The sequence below is a fragment of the Atractosteus spatula genome, chromosome 3 (assembly GCF_055471065.1).
Source record: "Atractosteus spatula isolate fAtrSpa1 chromosome 3, fAtrSpa1.hap1, whole genome shotgun sequence".
NCBI classification, from domain to species: domain Eukaryota; kingdom Metazoa; phylum Chordata; class Actinopteri; order Semionotiformes; family Lepisosteidae; genus Atractosteus; species Atractosteus spatula.
The window spans coordinates 38,775,096-38,793,325 of record NC_142708.1 but is presented as its reverse complement, the minus strand read 5'-3'; the positions used below and the strand labels follow the sequence as shown (position 1 = coordinate 38,793,325).

General features: G+C 37.6%; 1 protein-coding gene across 1 annotated transcript in view; it reads left to right on the top strand.

Moving 5' to 3' along the window:
- Window positions 1-18,230, top strand: part of fras1 (Fraser extracellular matrix complex subunit 1) — a 352,881-nt gene that overhangs the window by 137,330 nt on the left and 197,321 nt on the right. Inside the window, exons 14-18 of the mRNA XM_088911421.1 lie at window positions 3,524-3,667; window positions 4,448-4,588; window positions 5,155-5,295; window positions 6,981-7,154; window positions 7,670-7,810. Coding sequence (XP_088767547.1) covers window positions 3,524-3,667; window positions 4,448-4,588; window positions 5,155-5,295; window positions 6,981-7,154; window positions 7,670-7,810 — 741 coding nt within the window. The remainder of the gene's footprint in view (window positions 1-3,523; window positions 3,668-4,447; window positions 4,589-5,154; window positions 5,296-6,980; window positions 7,155-7,669; window positions 7,811-18,230) is intronic.

Genomic DNA, 18,230 nt, shown 5'->3' with positions numbered 1-18,230 from the left:
TTTCACTGGCCTATTATCATTATTATCATTATTATTAATAATGATATTAATTTAAGGGTCTAAATATCTAAAAATATGTATCTATATAGCAGGTAGTATCACTGTATTCCACTTTCTTTGTAAACACGTTAAAACAGCAACGCTGTGTCACTGTGTAAAAAAAAAACGGTTTGAGCACCCTATATTGTAATAAGCTGCTGAGCTAAGAATAGGAATGTTCCTGCTGTCAGAGGGGGTGGAAAGTGCCCGCGGTCATTTAATTAGTATTACAATTCGCACTGATTCCCTTGCGAAGATATGGACATAAGAATATTCGTGCGTGGTCAAAAAATGGCATTAAGCACTTAAAATTAATATGGTCAATAATAGTAAACTGTAACATGCTGTAACAAGATTGGCTAAACTGGGAAGAAAATGTTTCAGGTGTGAAGAACATAGATCCCCAATGCAATTTCAACCAAGCCTGTTCCCACACACCCTGCCCCCACTGCCATTAGAATATACACAAAGCACTGAAATCTTTCGAGCTGATGATCAGGTGTTTACGTCAACACCTTCCAGCAGCACTCCCGTGCCCAGACGAGAGAGAGACACAAGACGAGCCCGCCAGCCCGAGAGAGAGCGAGAGAAACACCAAGAGGTGCGGAACCAGGGAACTATTTACATGGAAAACGGGCGATCTCCCCAGACTGTCCACCCGTTTCACTGTTACCTGGATACCTCTTTATTTAGAACTCACTCTCCCCCCTGTCTGTCTGACTTTTTTTAATCTTTCTGTGCCCGGATTGCAGCGGGTAAGATATTTTTCCAAGAAAAAAAGATAAATTAAAAAAGAGAAATTTCACCAGAGCCTCTTCTCTTCTTGTGTCTAATTTTTAGTTTAGAAGGATTCAAGCAGGATTTTAGATGAAAGGCAGCAACCTCAATCAAGCCCAAATCATAATTGAACCCATTCAGAGCCTACATTACATTTTAGCGTTTCATTCTGAGCAGAAGACCCTCACACCTGAAGAAGGCTTGCATTTTCTCTCTTCTCTTTTAAGCATGTGTACAATGCTGTAATGCAATACAAAGATCTTCTGCACCACTCTCCTCCACATCAGCACTCCCCACTCCACTACACCGGCTTACATGAGTGTCCAGGCCAGAGGGACCTTCGCTGTCAGAGTCTCGTCTTGTGGCTGTAGAGAATGTCCTTTCTGTTGGGATGTGATATCTGAAATGTGTTCTACTTTTGAGGCAGTCGATGATGTTGTAATATGTACAGAGAAGGGACAGTGTTCCGAAGAACTATCATAAATAATCACTTTCCTCTGATTTCCACAATAAAATATTTAACAAATCTATTTAGTTGACTCCCAGATTTTAAAGAACACATTAAAGGCTCACGCTCCATTTATATAACTATTAGCTTAAGTTCTGTTCTCTAAACTCCCTAGGATATCATAAAATTCACAGCTAGTAAAAGTGATTGACATTAAATGTAATTATTAGTAAATGACACTTTTGTTAATACACACGTATTAATAAACTTCATTATTAATAAATGTGGTATGAGTGTTAAGCAATTTGAGTTCAGTATTGCAATAATTTTCCAAGCGACGGATGCATAAATTCAGTACTTAATGACGATATTATTTCCACTACATTTGGGAGCCTTCTAATGCGATCTAGCGTTACGCTAAGTATGGTACTAAGTTGCTTAAACCATATCTCTGCAACTCACAACTGGCAACCCACTGAAGCTAAGCAGGTGTGAGCCTGGTCAGTACCTGGATGGGTGACCTCCTGGGAAAAACTAAGGTTGCTGCTGGAAGAGGTGTTAGTGGGGCCAGCAGGGAGTGCTCACCCTGTGGTCCATGTGAGTCCTAATGCCCCAGTATAGTGACGGGGACACTATATTGTAAATAGGTGCTGTCCTTCGGTTGAGATGTAAAACTGAGGTCCTGACTCTCTGTGGTCATTAAAAATCTGAGCGTGTTTCTCGAAAAGACTAGGGGTGTAACCCTGTCGTCCTGGCCAAATTTCCCATTGGCCCTTACCAGTCATGGCCTCCTAATAATCCCCATCTATGAATTGGCTTCATAACTCTGCTCTCCTCCCCACTGATAGCTGATGTGTGGTAAGCGTTTCGGTACACTATTGCTGCTGTCGCATCATCCAGGTGGATGTTGCACATTGGTGGTGATGGAAGGGAGTCCCCATTACCTGTAAAGTGCATTGAGTGGAGTGTCCAGAAAAACTCTATATAAGTGTAAACAATTATTATTATTAATTATAATTATATGAAGAGGTGGTTTAAGTTAGTCCACTACTTTAGTCACCTCTAAAGGGCAGCAGCTGTTACTTTGTGTTCATTGCAATTGAGAACAGGTTTAGTACGGTGCTGCGGACTACGCACAGTGGCAAAGTTCGTTGCAACTGGTCTTAAGGTGGAGCACAAGTTTAAATTGCAGCTGCATACTAAGCACGGGTTGAACTCCTGTTAGTACACTACTTTCAGTTCGTTACAATTGACCCCAAGTGTTTAGTACAAGGCTCAAAGAGACTTAAGTTATGTTTATATTTTTATTTTTTATTGCATCAATCTTAATAAAAGCTGGAAAATCAAGCCTTTTAACCTTCTGTAATATCCTGAGTTTATATGTAAAGGGCCAATAAAGGATAATTCAGAATCAGAAGATTTTTGACACTTATAACTCTCTAAGAAATGTTTAGCTTAGAGGACATTACAGTGGTTGGCATTGTTGCCTTGCACTGATGGGGCCCTCCCTTCATTCCCTGGTGTGCTATATACTTGAAGTTCTCTGTGTTCTCCCTGGGTTTACATAGGTTTTCACAAGGTATTCTTGGTTTCTCCTACAGTCCAAAGACATACTGGTAGGATAATTGTCTTTGTGCCTGTGAGTGTGCCCTTTGTTGGACTGGTGTCCCAGCCAGGGGACCTGTGTCCCGTCTGTGTCCTCTGTCCTGCCTTGGGTCCCATTGCTTCCTGGGATAGGCTCCAGCTCTTCCGTGTATTAGATAAAGCAGTTAGAAAATGGGTGGGTGGTTCGTTTAAACTTTACCTAGTACCTCATTATTTCTTCTGGAAATTAATAACCTTTAAATCATCTTAGTCTGTATTTTTCAGTTATGAGCACATTATCAGTTTCATTAATTAAAACCCCAGGAAGCCCTCTAAGTTTCACTCTAATTACTCGATTTTATGTAAAGTTTATACTCCATTAACTATATTAAGGATTAATACAGTAGTTCTGAAACTCCTGCTTGGGACAAGTAAGAATATACACACATATTTTAAAAAAACTTAGGGATGAATTGTGCCTTTTGTTTGTAATATCAAAAATATAAAATAGATGTTATATTGTTCCAAGTGTTTTATCCTGGTAAAAACAGAACTGGCATGTCATTCACAATTAGAGTAAATAATGCTATGTTTTAGCTATATGTCAAATATTTTCAATATTGTCCACTAAATTCATCCCATGGATCTGAAAGGTTTCTTCTCCATATTTTGCAGCTTGCCATGACTCCTGTAGTTCCTGTCAAGGACCTGGAGAGCAGGCATGTCTCTCCTGTGCTGATCCTTCTCTTTTCCTCAGAGGCGGGCTCTGTGTACCCAGCTGTGGGCTGGGCTTTTATGTTAAACAAGGCACTTGCTATGGTAACTGTTGAACTTATATTTATCATGTTTTCTATTATATTTATGACATTATAGTTTATTTTCTTAACCATGATGTTTTCCTGAAAACCTTAAACTGCTTGAAAATTGTAGAACAGAGTGGCTTTTTAAAGGTTTATTTAAAATAATAAATCATTTAAAATGATTCTAAATGTTTGTACAGTGGCACAAAGCAGAAAAGTAATGGTTCCTTTAACAGTTTTTGACCTTCTAAAACAGTTTTTGTATTAAAAAAATCCATATACTGTAATTTCTTTTATGTAAAAATTATTTAGGAAAACTTATGCTATTTGTTTTTAATTTAATGCTGTGACAATATACTACTGCCTTAGATAATTGTTATAGTTATGTTTAACAAGTTGTAATTTTCATAATTACTTGGCAAAATGGAATATATTTTTAGGTAATATAGTGGTAATTAAGAATTATCACATCAGTTTGTCAGATAAAACAACGCTGTCACAGTATTCCTTACCTGATCTTTTGTGGTGAGGCACTTCTCATTTAATTCTACGGACATTATATTTGCCTGGGAAATTGTTTAATGCAAAATAATAAATGCTTACTGTACAACATTTGCAATCAAATATACTTTGAAAATATATAGACTATATCTAGTCTATAATTTGTATAGTGTAACAAGAAAGAATTGAACATTTGGACACATTACATTAGATAACTTTAACATGCACAGCCTTGAATTCAGTTTAACAATACTTTCCTGATGTAGCCAGTAAACAAAATTTGTTTTTCTGACTCTAGCATGCGACAGATCCTGCCTCATGTGCTACCCTGACAGCCCAAAGTGTTTGCGCTGCCCCTCAGGGAGAGCACTGCACCAGGGGAAATGCATTCCCCTTTGTCCAAAAGGGTATTACAAAGATAAAGCTAACAGATGCAGTGGTGAGTTATTTATTTAGTTACATATTTATCACTAGAAGATGTTTTACTCTTACAGGTTTAACTGTTTTTACAGTGTTACCTTTATTTAGTTTCCTAAACAGTAAAATGGACTGAAAAACTATGAACTAATACCTGTCAAAGACATGATTTCCAATTGCATTGATTATGAATTATGAGTATGTTGAATAAATTCATCTACATATTACATTCTACACTTCTACTCTGAAAACATTATATACTCTTCATCATGACATCATAGGGGAATCACAGTAAACAGGTTAAAGAAATGGGGATAGACATTTTTATTACTCAGTATATTTACTGTTTTGATACAAATTTCTTGTGATATGTGGCCAAACATAAACTTGTTTTTCTGTATGAACTGTCTAATTGTTAGACATACAGTAAATAGGCTATATTTTTTACTGCAAGTATAAATACCTTAACATGATAAATTACTTTTGGGGAATTGGTGTTAGTAATGTACATTTACGTTAATAGAATTGTGGAAAACAAAAAGAAGCACATCTTCAAATATCTGACCCTGTTCTGTGGTTCTCTTGCAGAATGCCATAGTTCCTGTGCTGACTGCAGTGGCCCTTCAGCATCTCAGTGCAGTGTGTGCCCTGCTGGGTTAGTGTTGCACCAGAGAACATGCCTGGATATGTGTGGAGAAGGGTTCTACTCTCATCATGGAGTCTGCAAAAGTATAAAAGCATCACTTTTCCGTCTTTCCCTTCACACCCCTTTACACTAATACACTCATTTATATTTAAATATGCAGGTTGTGGATAAAAAAGTGGAAACACCTGGGTAAATGAGGGACGCCAAGTATATTGAAAGCAAAGGTTTCCACATAGTTGGGCCTTGTGTTAATTAAGTAAATATAGTGACAGCATGCTAAAGTTCATGTATAAAATTTCTAGACAGGCCTAATTGACCCATATGTATGTATAGAATGGCCAAGACATGCAACTAAACATGCTCTAGAACACCTTCTGTGATCACTTATTAGTGACAGTATTAAATATATATAATTATAGTCATCAATTTTAAAATAAATTTGTTGTTCTTTGTGGTTTTTAATGTAACCCCATTACTTTTCAAACTGCTTTGTTAGTTAAGTTCAATACTGAGTTTAAGAATCTACATTCCAAATATTATTCTATTTATGTAATATATACTGATAGAATAAAGAAACACAACACCTCCTCCTCATCACTTTGGCCCTGCGTGGAACAGGCTCATCCGTGAAGAGGGACTGATTCCACTGCTGATGAGTCCATTGCAGCCTCTGTCTAGCCCAAGCCAGTTGGGTGTGACGTCTAGGAGATGTGAGCAGAGGGCCTCTGACAGGTCACCTAGCTATAAGGCCAGCAGCATGGAGCCTCACTGTCCTGTCAGTGATACGGGCATTGTGTCTGCGGGCAGTTTCAGCAGTAGTACAGGTGGCAGATCTGAAACGATCTCACAGATGGGCTACTCTGATGTGTCGGTCCTGCTCTAGTGTGGTCACTTGAGGGTGACCGGATCTTGGACTGGTCATCTGTCCTGCCGGTCCTCTGAAACCTTTTCTGCAGTCGGGACACAGTGGAGTGGCTTACTCCATAGTGTCTGGGAACACTGGCACATGACATGCCTTCCTGCAGCATGGCAATGGTTCTGGTGACATTTGAAGCATTATGGAATGCACAGAAAACTGACTAAGTGTCAGTAACCTAAGCTTTGAATTAAGACCTTTTTAAAGGTGACCTGATCAGATACTGTTCCACTTGGACCTCATTGGGTAAAAGTGCACCTAACGAGCTTCCGTGTGATTGGCAAGTTGCAATGCCTCACTGCACAAGCTGTATTGCTGTTCAAAACAAATTAAAACAAATTAACTTTTTGTGAAAGTACATAAGCTATAACTATTGTATTCTCATTCCAGAAAATGTTGCGTTTCTTTTTTCCATCAGTATACATAATACATATAATTATTCTGCATATTATTAGTTTTTCCTCTTTCATATCTTAACAACCATCTGAGTTTATTGCTGTGTCTACACTGAATAGACACAGCCCAGTGTGCTGGGCATAAAATTGTTTTGTGTGAGAGAGAGAGCTTTAATTTCTTGTGTTCCAGTATAATACCCTGTGTTACATTTCAGACTGTTTTTAAAACTAATTTAAAATATATTTTATTTACTTAGGATATTAATATTATTACAGCATGTGGCAATCACTGTTTGTGTTAATTAAATTTGTTTTATTTTTGCTTCTTATATTTTTCTTGACGCAAAAGTTCATAAGGCATTCTATGAAAATATACACGTAAAAGTATTTTTTTACATTATGTTCATGCACACTGTATCACTGTATGTGCTGTATACTGCTTTCTTGTATCCTCTAGTTTGCCATCAGTCTTGTCGCTCCTGTGTTGGTCCAAAGCATTCTGATTGTATTCAGTGTTTGAAGCCTGAGGAGGTACTACATTCTGATCGAGACCACAACGGGGTACTCCATGGTGTCTGTGTTTCAGAGTGTAAAGCGCAGTTCTATCTTGAAACTGATATGATTTGTAGAGGCAAGTATATGTGGTCTAGACAGATAATTTAAAATGATCTCAGTTCAACCATACATCATAGCTGCTCTCAGAGGGCCATTCGCCTATAGATAAAGATCACTTTGAAAGTAATTTCTTTGAAAATCTATACATTTAAATTAAGCTTACTTTATTATTATTTTTGGAATATGACTTTGTAAGTTTACTATGGTGAATTTGCATTGCAGCTTTATAGCTGTCCAGCGGTTCTACCTTGCATTTGTTAAATAATATGCATTACTGTGCATCACTAGAACCTCAGTAATCTTATAGGGTCATTACTTTTATTATATGTTTTGCTTTTCATTGAATCATTGTTAAAGTGATCAAAAAACTTTTTTGAGATGGTAAATCACCAACCTTAAAGAAAGAAGCCTTACGTTTAGAAAGTATGCCTATCACAGTAATTAAACTGCAATAAAAACATCTGTTTGATATTAAATTAATTTTTTGTTGTTTATTATGAGGATTATGATTAATGTTTTTCTGATTTGTAGAATGCCATCCTACATGTATGAAATGCATTGGGAATAGTGCTCACAACTGCACAGCTTGTGCCTACTCGAATGTCCTGCATGAAGGAAGGTGCCTTCTTAAGTGTCCAGAAGGGCTGTACAGTCAGAACAACATCTGCAGCAGTAAGCTCCTTAATCTTTTCAATTTCAACAAAATATTTTTTGGTACAGTTGCAATGTGAAAGGACTGTTAAGAAAAGTTATGTGCACAGATTCTAAAAGACAAGTCCTATAGATAAGCAATGAGTTATTGTGTTTTACTTATAACATTCCACTGTTGCATTCTTTTTAGAAACAGTTATTAAAAATGGATAGTGAGTTAGAAAGCATATATTCAGATATTGAATATCTTATATCAGAATACCTATAAATTTGAATTATGAGTCCTTAGGGAATCATTATTTGCAATCATCATTTGAAGTGATAAAATTTATTTTTTAGATTCAAGTTCTAGAGATTTATAATATGCATCAAAATATACTGTAATTTACCTTCATATGTTTTGGGACTGTTCTGTAATTTTAACATTTGGGAATCAAGTAGCTAGTGTACTGTCTAATTAACTTGAGTATGACATGAGACCCAATCTGTTTCTTTCACTGAATGATTTTAATGTATTTTTAATGTTTAACAGCTGCAATGAAAATTATTTTTAAACTCTGGAATAAACCCATTATGGGCAGATTACATTGCTGACTAATTATGTTTGTGGATGTAGTTAATCTGGAGATATTAACTACCAAATTGATCTGGTGCGAGAATGGTATGGGTTCAAGCACACTGGAGACATGGGAAGCATACAGATGGAGTCTTTTGAAATGTGCAGGGTGTCAGGTAGCATACCACAAAAAGTGCCACAGTATGCCGAAAAGCAACGTGTAATACTGCTTTGATTTTTTCAAATAATATGATGCACCACTTTGTTTGAGAAATACATCTTTTGATGCACCTGGACACATCATTGCATACGCTGCGCTGTAACGCTGCGTGTTTCAGGACTTTCAACAGCAGACACTTTTGCCAAGGTGACCCAGCCAGGGTTGATCAAGCACCACAGCCATCGTGAGGCTCTGTCTGAAGCTTATATGGTGGTTTTGTTGGCCTTCCTCTTGATATCCTCTGTTAAACCCAAAAGACTGCAGGCTCTAAAGAGAAAATGACCTACAAATCCTATTCAGCCCACCTCAATGGGCTCGCACCATGCTCTCTACCCTTTCCCACGGTACGGATTAACCAAGTCGTTATACTTAGTACCCTTCCTTTCATTGGCCTCTTCCATCTGGTCTTCCCAGGAACTGCTAGCTCTAGCATAATTGCCTGCTTAGATGCTTCAGACAGCAATACTATGTCTGGCCTGACATAGTCAAACTGCCAGGTGGCACAGTAAATGTACTTTAGTGTACCACAGCTATATGTGGCTGTCGCACAGATCTTTTAAAAATATTTTTTAATTTAATAATTAAAATGAAATATTCATTAATCCATTAGTGCTTTCCTGCGCTAATCATTTGTACAATAACAGAAACAGCATGTTGTACTATATTATACATAATGGCTTTAATAACACTGTATTTAAAAGCAAATAAGAATTTTAAAAAGAGGCTAGAAGACTTGAATTACTTTCAAAGAGTGATTTACGGTTGTGTTCTGCAAGTTGTATTGGAGCTATTAGAATTTCATGCAAGTTTTCGTTCACCAGTTTTTGTTCATATCATTTATATTGAAATCCTTCATGTTAGTTTGGTTTCACTTCCTCTGCAAAAGCAATATATATATATATTTAAATGCTTCATGGCACTGTAGTTGAAATTGAAACATTTTGTAAATGTTTTTACATGCTCATTCTGACTATATTAAGTTTATATGCTTCATAAAAAGTTATAATGTTTTAACCTTTTCTATGAATACTTGCACTCGTTATCGCTGTAAAAAAATGCATACTTTTTAGAATTTGATTAATAGGGAATATAATATGGAATGGCATATCTAAAGAAATTAACAACGATATAATTATATTAATTTAGCTCAAATTATTACAGTAGTACACTTTCTTTGTAAACATCTGCATCAATTTGACTCATTGACCCGCGATTACTTGGAAACTTTTTGCCTGCCCTTTTCAGCTACAGCTTAAGTTGTCAAGTGGCATGTTGGTGTAATGGCTTTGGTGTGTGACTCGCATGCTAGAGGAGGGAGGTTTGAACCCAGCTCTCGCCATGAGTTTTCTTTTAACAAATAAACATTTCTTTGAAAAACTAAAATAGTAAATATTATGGACACTATATTGCATTTCTTGGTATTTCTAAATATCACAACACATTCAAAGTTAAGTGATTTATTAATAACTAATAATTTCAAACTGCTTGTATTTTAAAATTGTATTTTGTTTGGGGTGATTTGTCACTGTTTTCACAAACTTCAATTTATTAAATGTCTATTTTTGAGACAGGGTGTTCCAGACCTCTGTCTAATTTCTAAAACTCTCTCTGTATTCCATATTATATGTATTTATATAGCTGGTAGTATTACTGTAATGCACTTTCTTTGTAAGCATGTTTTATTTTTAATTTGACTCATTCACCTATGATCGCTTTAGAAACATTTTTAAGCTGTTTGTCTTGGCTGTGTTTCGTAGCAGCTCGTTGGTACAGCGGGTTTATCAATAGGGGTTCTGTCAAGGAGATCTGAGTTCAATAACAGCTTGGAGAACAATTTTTTTCTTCTAACAAAGACTTTTTAAAAAATAAAATAGTAAGTATTATGTACACTGTATTGACATTTTTGTTTTTTATACATTATAACATATTCAATGTTAAGTGATATTAATAATGAAATAAAAACGTGAATGACACAGAGTCTCCAACCTACGTCTATAAAGATCGGGATTTGTGAAAAATTTCACAGCTTTTATTTAAAAAATATCTAGTAATATAGTATAATAGTATTATCTTGCATTTTTAGAAACCTTAGTTTGAATGAAGTGGATCCCAGTCGCAAGTGACTTCTGACGCGAGAAGGTATTATGCTATATTTTTTTATGCATCAGTTGAAGCCTTCTGAAGTCTCTCAAAAACATAAAAATGTAACATAATATTATGTGGCATGATGGGCAACCAATTCTTTTAATTTAAAAGAAAATCAAAAATAGGAAACAATAATGTGTATGCCTAAAATAGATATTGCATGGTTTTAAAACCCATAAAAATGGGTTTAGTTAAAAACATGAAATCCATGAAAAACAGGTGTTTTTTTTCCTTGTGATTAGCTTAGAAACTTTGTGTAAGCTGTAAGTTTTTTTAAACTTTTTAATTTAACATTTTAAACAGTTCAATTTTGTTAACGCAACACGCATTTCATACAGATAGAGTACAATCACATTCTCCTGACTTCCCGTGGTGTGAAGCAAAGTAGCAGGTGGCTGAGAAAATAACGCACTGCCCACTGAGCTCAGTCAGAGAAGAGGCGGTGTCGTAAGGAGACCGTTCTGCAGCTTGCGGTGTTTATGGCACTGAGCTCGTCTGCCTTTAAAACTTAATAATGGCATGTAAATCATTTCTTTTAATTTGAAATATTTAAATTATCATTAAACATAGCTTTCTTACCAGATAGTTTTATATTTGAAACCAACATTAAACAAAGCAGGGGCTTACTGTACTTTCTAATGACATTACACATGGAAAGATTATACATTTTAATCGTTTTTAATTTTTTTAAAGATACATTTTAGAAAAGTTTCATCTACACAAATATGACAGACTGTTTTCCATTGTATTTCTGAATGTTATGTCACAGTTCAATATTTTATATACATCTAAATATAGTCAGGTGTCAAGTGCATAAACTATTAGTAATCAATAATTAGTATTAAAATTTGCACTGTGATAAATTGTTGCACTGCTTCCAAATCTTGTGAAAACATTAATTTGCAGGACTGTGTTCAAACATACATTAAATCTGACTAACAAAAAATAAGTAAAAAACAAACTTATAAAATAAGAAAATGAAGGTAAAATATAATTAAAAATTAAACCAGGATTCATTTTTTTTCTGTCTCTCCCTTATTACGAACTCAAGTGTCTAGGGGTATCGGGGTGTAACATTTAGGATAATTCTTTTGGAAGCAGGTGGGTTTTGGTGAGGGACTAGGAAGCGTGATAACAAGGGTAAGGAACTAGAGTGGTGCCAAAGAAAAGAAAATAACAAACAAAATGGATCTGGCTAGGAAAGTGAGGGAAAGCTAACCTGACTGCAAAAGAAAACCCGAAACACACGGTCTTCGGCGTCTTCAACACCCTAACTAACCTCCCCTGACTACCCAAAACCATACAAGACAAATGGCACTCACCCATACTAAACTAGTGTTACTAATACAAAGTCAACTAAGTGTGTAAAGTGTACCCAACAACCTAAACTAACCTTATATACAAAAGTTCACACAAAAACACAAGTGAACCAGGAATACAAATAAGGGAAAACAAGAGTAATCAACAGGAACAGGGTACAAAAGAACACAAAGGTTGAACATGTAGCACGTTAGGGCAAGGTAATGGCAAAACAAGGATGAACACACAAACAAAAGTACAAAGAAACTAATAGAAACCAACAAAACAACAAAGCCGAAGCTATACAAAAATACACACACACACAAAGCAAAACAAACCAACAAAGCCGAAGCAATAACCAAAAGCGAAGTGAAGCGATAACCAAAACTAAACGGGACCGAAGTCAAACGAAAGGCCTCTCCTTGCTGAAAACCTCCATGTTATATGCTGAATAAGATGTGTTCTGATTGGCTGATAGCTAATTGATGATGATGTCATACTGAAAGTGTGGTGTAATGGTGGCCAATGGGGAAGGGAGAACAATCAAGGGTCAGCAGTGTGGACATAACAGAAAAAAACACACACAGAACACACACTGGGACGTAACACCCTACTCTCTCTCTCACCCACTGCAATTCTAACACAGAATGGTAAAAAATAGGAACAGGTCAGGCAGGCAGAGGGAAGGGGGAGGGGGGAGGTGTCTTCCCACCTCTATGACTAAAGTGTCAAAGAGGAATGGCTTAAGTGACATTCACTGTACAGTGTATTAAAACTAACACTCTATGGGCACTACACTGTGAGTAACGCTGTCCACTAGATAGATAGATACTTTATTGATCCCGTGAGGGAAATTACAGTGCAACAGCAGCTTAACACAGACAACACAGCCACAGTGTAACGAATGATACAATAATAATAATAATACAATACAATCAGTACAGTGAGGGGTGCACTAAAAAAGTTACTCACAGTCCAGGACACACAAAGAACAAACTAGAACAGAACAGTACGCAGAAAAATCGTATTGCACATATGAATATATAGATGTAAATATAGATATAAATATAAATATAAATATAAATGTATTGCACGGGTCCCTGGCATATATTGCACAAAAAAATGGTTGTAAACGGGAAAAGAAAAAGAACAGATGTAGCAGTAGATGTGTAGATGTGTTCAGTCCAGAAACAGGTCACTGTCAATGTTGCCTCTGCCCAGACGCAAGGTGGATGCGTTGTACAGTCTTATGGCAGAAGGCAAGAATGACCTCCTGTAGCGCTCCCTGTCCATTCTATTGCTGAATGTGCTCTTCATTTCTACAAGCCTGTCATAGAGGGGATGGGAGATGTTGTCCATGATGGCCTCTAGTTTGGACACCATTCTCCTCTCAGCCACTACCTCCAAGGGGTCCAGGTCAGACCCAATGACAGAGCTTGCTCTCCTGATGAGCTTGTTCAGCCTTTTAGAATCCACTGCTCTAATCCCAGGGCCCCAGAATACCACTGCGTAGAAAATGGCGCTCGCTACCACCGACTGATAGAACATATGTAGCATCTTACTACATACATTGAAGGACCTGAGCCTCCTCAAGAAGTAAGTCGGCTCTGTTCCTTCTTATAGATGGCCTCGATGTTCTTAGACCATTCCAGTCTATCGTCGAAACCTCTTTCCCACAAACTTCACGGGGGCAAGGTCACGTAGCTGATTCACAGCTTGATACAATTTTATCTTAAGGCAAAAATTCAAATATTTGTCAACATATTTACTAAAACTATCCATCTGAGGATCTCACTGTGTTAATCTCACTGTACGCCCCGGTGCTCTCTCAATGGTCACAATCCCAGTAAAATAAAAAAACTGTTTTCTGCATTATCACCTAGCACCAGGGGGCAAGGAAAAGTGCCAACGGTAATTTATTTCACTTTTCAGCACTCTGCCCAACCCCCCAGGACAGACAAAGTTGATTAAAACTCATTCAAAAGAGTGTGGTGTGTTAACACAAACTCTGCTTAAATGAGCTGCTTGTAAGAGCAAGGTGACTTTCTGCTCAATTAAATTAAGCTACAGGACAGATTTTAAATTCTTCAAGCAAATTAGCTGTTTGTCAAAATCAGCTACTTTGCAAGCAGTACACAACTTCTCAAAAGGTGCCTTTTGTTTCTTGTGCAAACTCAACAAAGTTTTTTATATATAATTCTGATATTTGAACGATATGCCTCAGGGACTAATTATAGTATTGTAGCGAATACGATTCGCGCTGGAAAATCAAAATACCGCCCCCCCTCCCAGTTGGTTCACGCCTCCTGCTGTTCCAAAGCCTTATGGTTTCAAAGTATGTGTGAAATATCTTAGTCCATAGTCATTCATTTTTAATATTGTAACGAATGGCAGGCATGTAGATGGTACAAGCCAGTTGCAGCACGGTGACAGTACAGCCCTCTATTCCCCTGCACATAACAGGGATGTTGGCTGCACAGGCTGAAGAAGGTCTTCTGTAGCTCAGCCGGCAAAACCTCTGTTGAGCGACACAGGAGACCTAGGTTTGAGCCCATGTGGTGAAGGATGAACCGGGACTGGAGCAGCGAGAGTACCCGAATTTGTTACAATATTATTAATAATATATTCCATATTGCAGCGGTTCTCAAACTGTGGTACGTGTACCGGCAGTGGTACGTGGAGTGCAGCCAGGTGGTACGCCAAATGATCCTGGAACTGTGTCGTGTGCGCTGAAAAATCGGGACGGGTTTTCATATTTTGTATTTTAATACGTGTCGAGTACACAGCCTACGTGCTACGATACAGTGCGCACTAATACTTCAGTGGACACAAGAGATACTCTGTAATTCTATACCACTCTATAGGAATGCGTGCTATGGACGCAAGTGACCAATTGTATTTTAAAAAAGCTACTGTATCTCCAGCAACTAGGGAGGAAGGAGAATGTGCGTGATTTTGGAACAATGCCAATGTTGTAAACACAGGAATGCATAGAAATACGTGCTACGAACGCTGGTAATCTTGTGAGCACAGGAAAGCGTGATAGATAACAGAAAAATATTTAAGAACTGTTCTAAGTTAATTTGAGAAAAATACACTGAGCGTCTCTGTGTTTCGCTCCCATGTGCATGAAATAAAAGCTTTAAATAAATACGGAAATAAAAACGGAAACGCGGAAAAATGCAAGCTTGCAGATTGCTAAAGCAGGTAAGCCCCACACTATTTTTGAAGAACCTTATTTACCGTTGGCAAAAGAGCTGACACGTATTATGTGTGGAGAAAAGGCTGCTGAACAGCTCGACCTGCTGCCCCCTCCGAAAGACACGGTCACTCATGGAATTATTGAAATAGCGGATAATATCAAAAGTACGCTGGTAGAGCATATTAAGATGAGCAGATGCTTTTCACTGCAATTAGATGAGTCTGTAGTCGATTTGGCCAATTTACTCGTTTACGTTAGATACGAGTTTGAGGGTACGTCCCATGAGGACTTTCTGTTCTGTAAACCGCTACCAACAGGAACTACAGGAGAGCACATATTTCAGCTTCTGAATGAATTTATCGAAGAGAATGGCATCGACTGGATAAAATGTGTCTGTGAGTTTGTACAGACGGTGCTAGAGCAATGACAAGCCGACATAATGGTGGAGTTGCACGAATTAGAGAGGTTGCTCCAGAAATGAATGGACGCATTGCAACATCCACCGCCAGACCTTTGCCGTCAAGAAAATGCCTGACGATTTAAAATCTGTTAGACTCTGTTGTGAATTGTATCAAGGCTCGAAAAATGAATTCACATCTGCTTTGCTCGACTAAACATGCTCACCCCTCTCACTGAAATGGTGCTTTTTTATTAGTTGTTGTTACTGTTTTTTTTCTGTAAAACACTTTGAGAAGCCACCTTTAAAGGCGCTATATCAAATAAAGTTTATTATTATAATATTTATTATATGCATGTGTGTGTGCACGCGCACTCATGTTGGTCATTGAGAATTTCTGGGGTTCCTATGAGATGATGACTTGTACAGATGCAGCCATTCAAAGTGCGCGTTACAGACACGCAGGTGGCGTCGCGCATTGTGATGCAAGATGACGCACGGCACCGCAGTACGTGATTGGTTGACCGACAGGGGCACTCGTGGTCCGTTGGTCTGTCGTAGAAAGACTTACAGTAAACGTCTTTGCTGTGCCCGTTGTAGATATTGAATTTTACCACTGAAGGGAAATCTTAGTAGCTGAGCATAAAAAGAATAGGAGCATACTGTAACGCGTGTGAAGGCCATAAACGATATTAATTTTGGAACATAAACATACAGTACTGTATATGGCTGGTCTTGGTACTTTAAAGAAAAAATACACACCAGTATTCCATTTCTCCCTAAACATTTTAAGCATCGAAGTCTTTAACTAAAGAGAAACCGGAGTCAACAAGCATACTTTTAGAATTTGATTAATAGGGAATATAGTATGGAATCGTGTATCTAAAGAATTTAATAACGATATGATTATATTCGTGTACTGCGACAGGGCTGTGTAGGGCTGTTTCGCCTCCCTCTTCATGTGACTTCCCTTGTAGCCTACTGGTCTACGTGCCCGCTTACCAACTCACGGGTTGTGTGTTCAAATCCAGCTGGTGCTGGACTTTTCTTCTAACAAACATTTCTTCGAAAAAATAGAATAGCGATATTATGGACAATCAATTGAGTTTTATATTTCAAAATATCACAACATGATCGATTCTAAGTCATTTTTGATAACAATGAATAGTCACCTTCTTCCCTTCTGACAACGGTCCCTGCTTCTGCTTCCTGCTTCTATTGTGTGTGTGTGTGTAATAGAGTAAATTTTTATAGAGAAATGGAGGCTGGACAGTATGCGATACAATATAAACATTTATATTGATTTAAATCGTGTTTTGATTTAAATCGCAAACGCGTGTTTAATTATATGTGTTTTTTTAATCATAATCAGGCTAATGCAACATAAATTGATACAGTATCTCTGTCTTATTTTTAGTAAATAAAGTGCATTTTTGCACACTATATGTGCAAACGTTTTATGATATGTCGCTGTTGTGAATGTCTGTGGACATGTGCTGGCTGGACAGGAGGCTCCACTGTACACAGAGAGCTTAGAAGACAAAGATATCAATTTATTTTAGTCAAAAATGTATATATCACCTTTAAAAGTGGAATCTCAAAGCAAAGTAAATACCCAACACTGATTGAACCCATCTGCCATGCTAATAAAACACCTTGAATTGAATTGAATTGAGGGAAAGAGGGGTGGAGGGTGCGCGGCAAATAAGATACACTCCACAGGCATCCATAACAGCAACATATGAAACGTTTGCACATATATTTAAGTTATTACTTGGTTTTCAAAGTCGGGAGACATTAGAGGCTTGCCACACCCAGACTGTTAAACCAACGCATTAGCACGTCAAAGCCCATTGAGGACCCGGGCGCAATAATTGTTTTGTCCCTTGATTTACTGATCTGCATTAATTATGGAAATCGAGTTCCTGCTCTGTGCAGACGACCTGGTCCCGCTGTCGCCCACAGAACAGAGGCTGCGCCAGAACCTGGCACTGCTGGAGCAGCATTGTCAGACCTGGGCGCCGACAGTCAATCTGGACAAGACCAGTTATGGTTTTCCAGAAAAAAAGCCAGACCTCAGGGAAACAGGTACAAATTCACACTTAACAACACATTAACACCTAACAACGGGAGCAGGGACGAATTAGGCCAGTACCCACTATTGTTAAACATACAGAAAAGGATATTAAAGTATTGAATATTAGTATTGGCTTTAGTATTAGCCATACAGAACATTAAAGTGCCCCTTTTCCATTCAGCGGGTGCCTGAGCCGCTGTGTCCTATCTTCTGACAGTCGCCGTTGTGAACAAACATTTCTTTGAAAAAATGAGACGTTTCCCTTGGTCAGAGATATAAATATATAATATATAAATAAATTAAATTTAACTAACGTGAAATAGCGTGTGAAAAAGTGGTAGTTTAAGCTTTTCTGCTAATATAATATGGAATCGCGTATCTAAAGAATTTAATAACGATATGATTATATTCGTGTACTGCGACAGGGCTGTGTAGGGCTGTTTCGCCTCTCTCTTCATGCGACTGTACCAGGAAGAGGATTTCTTTCTATTCGAAACTTGTATTTTAAAAGTTTAAGAAGTAAAAACCTTACAGCGTACACAGAT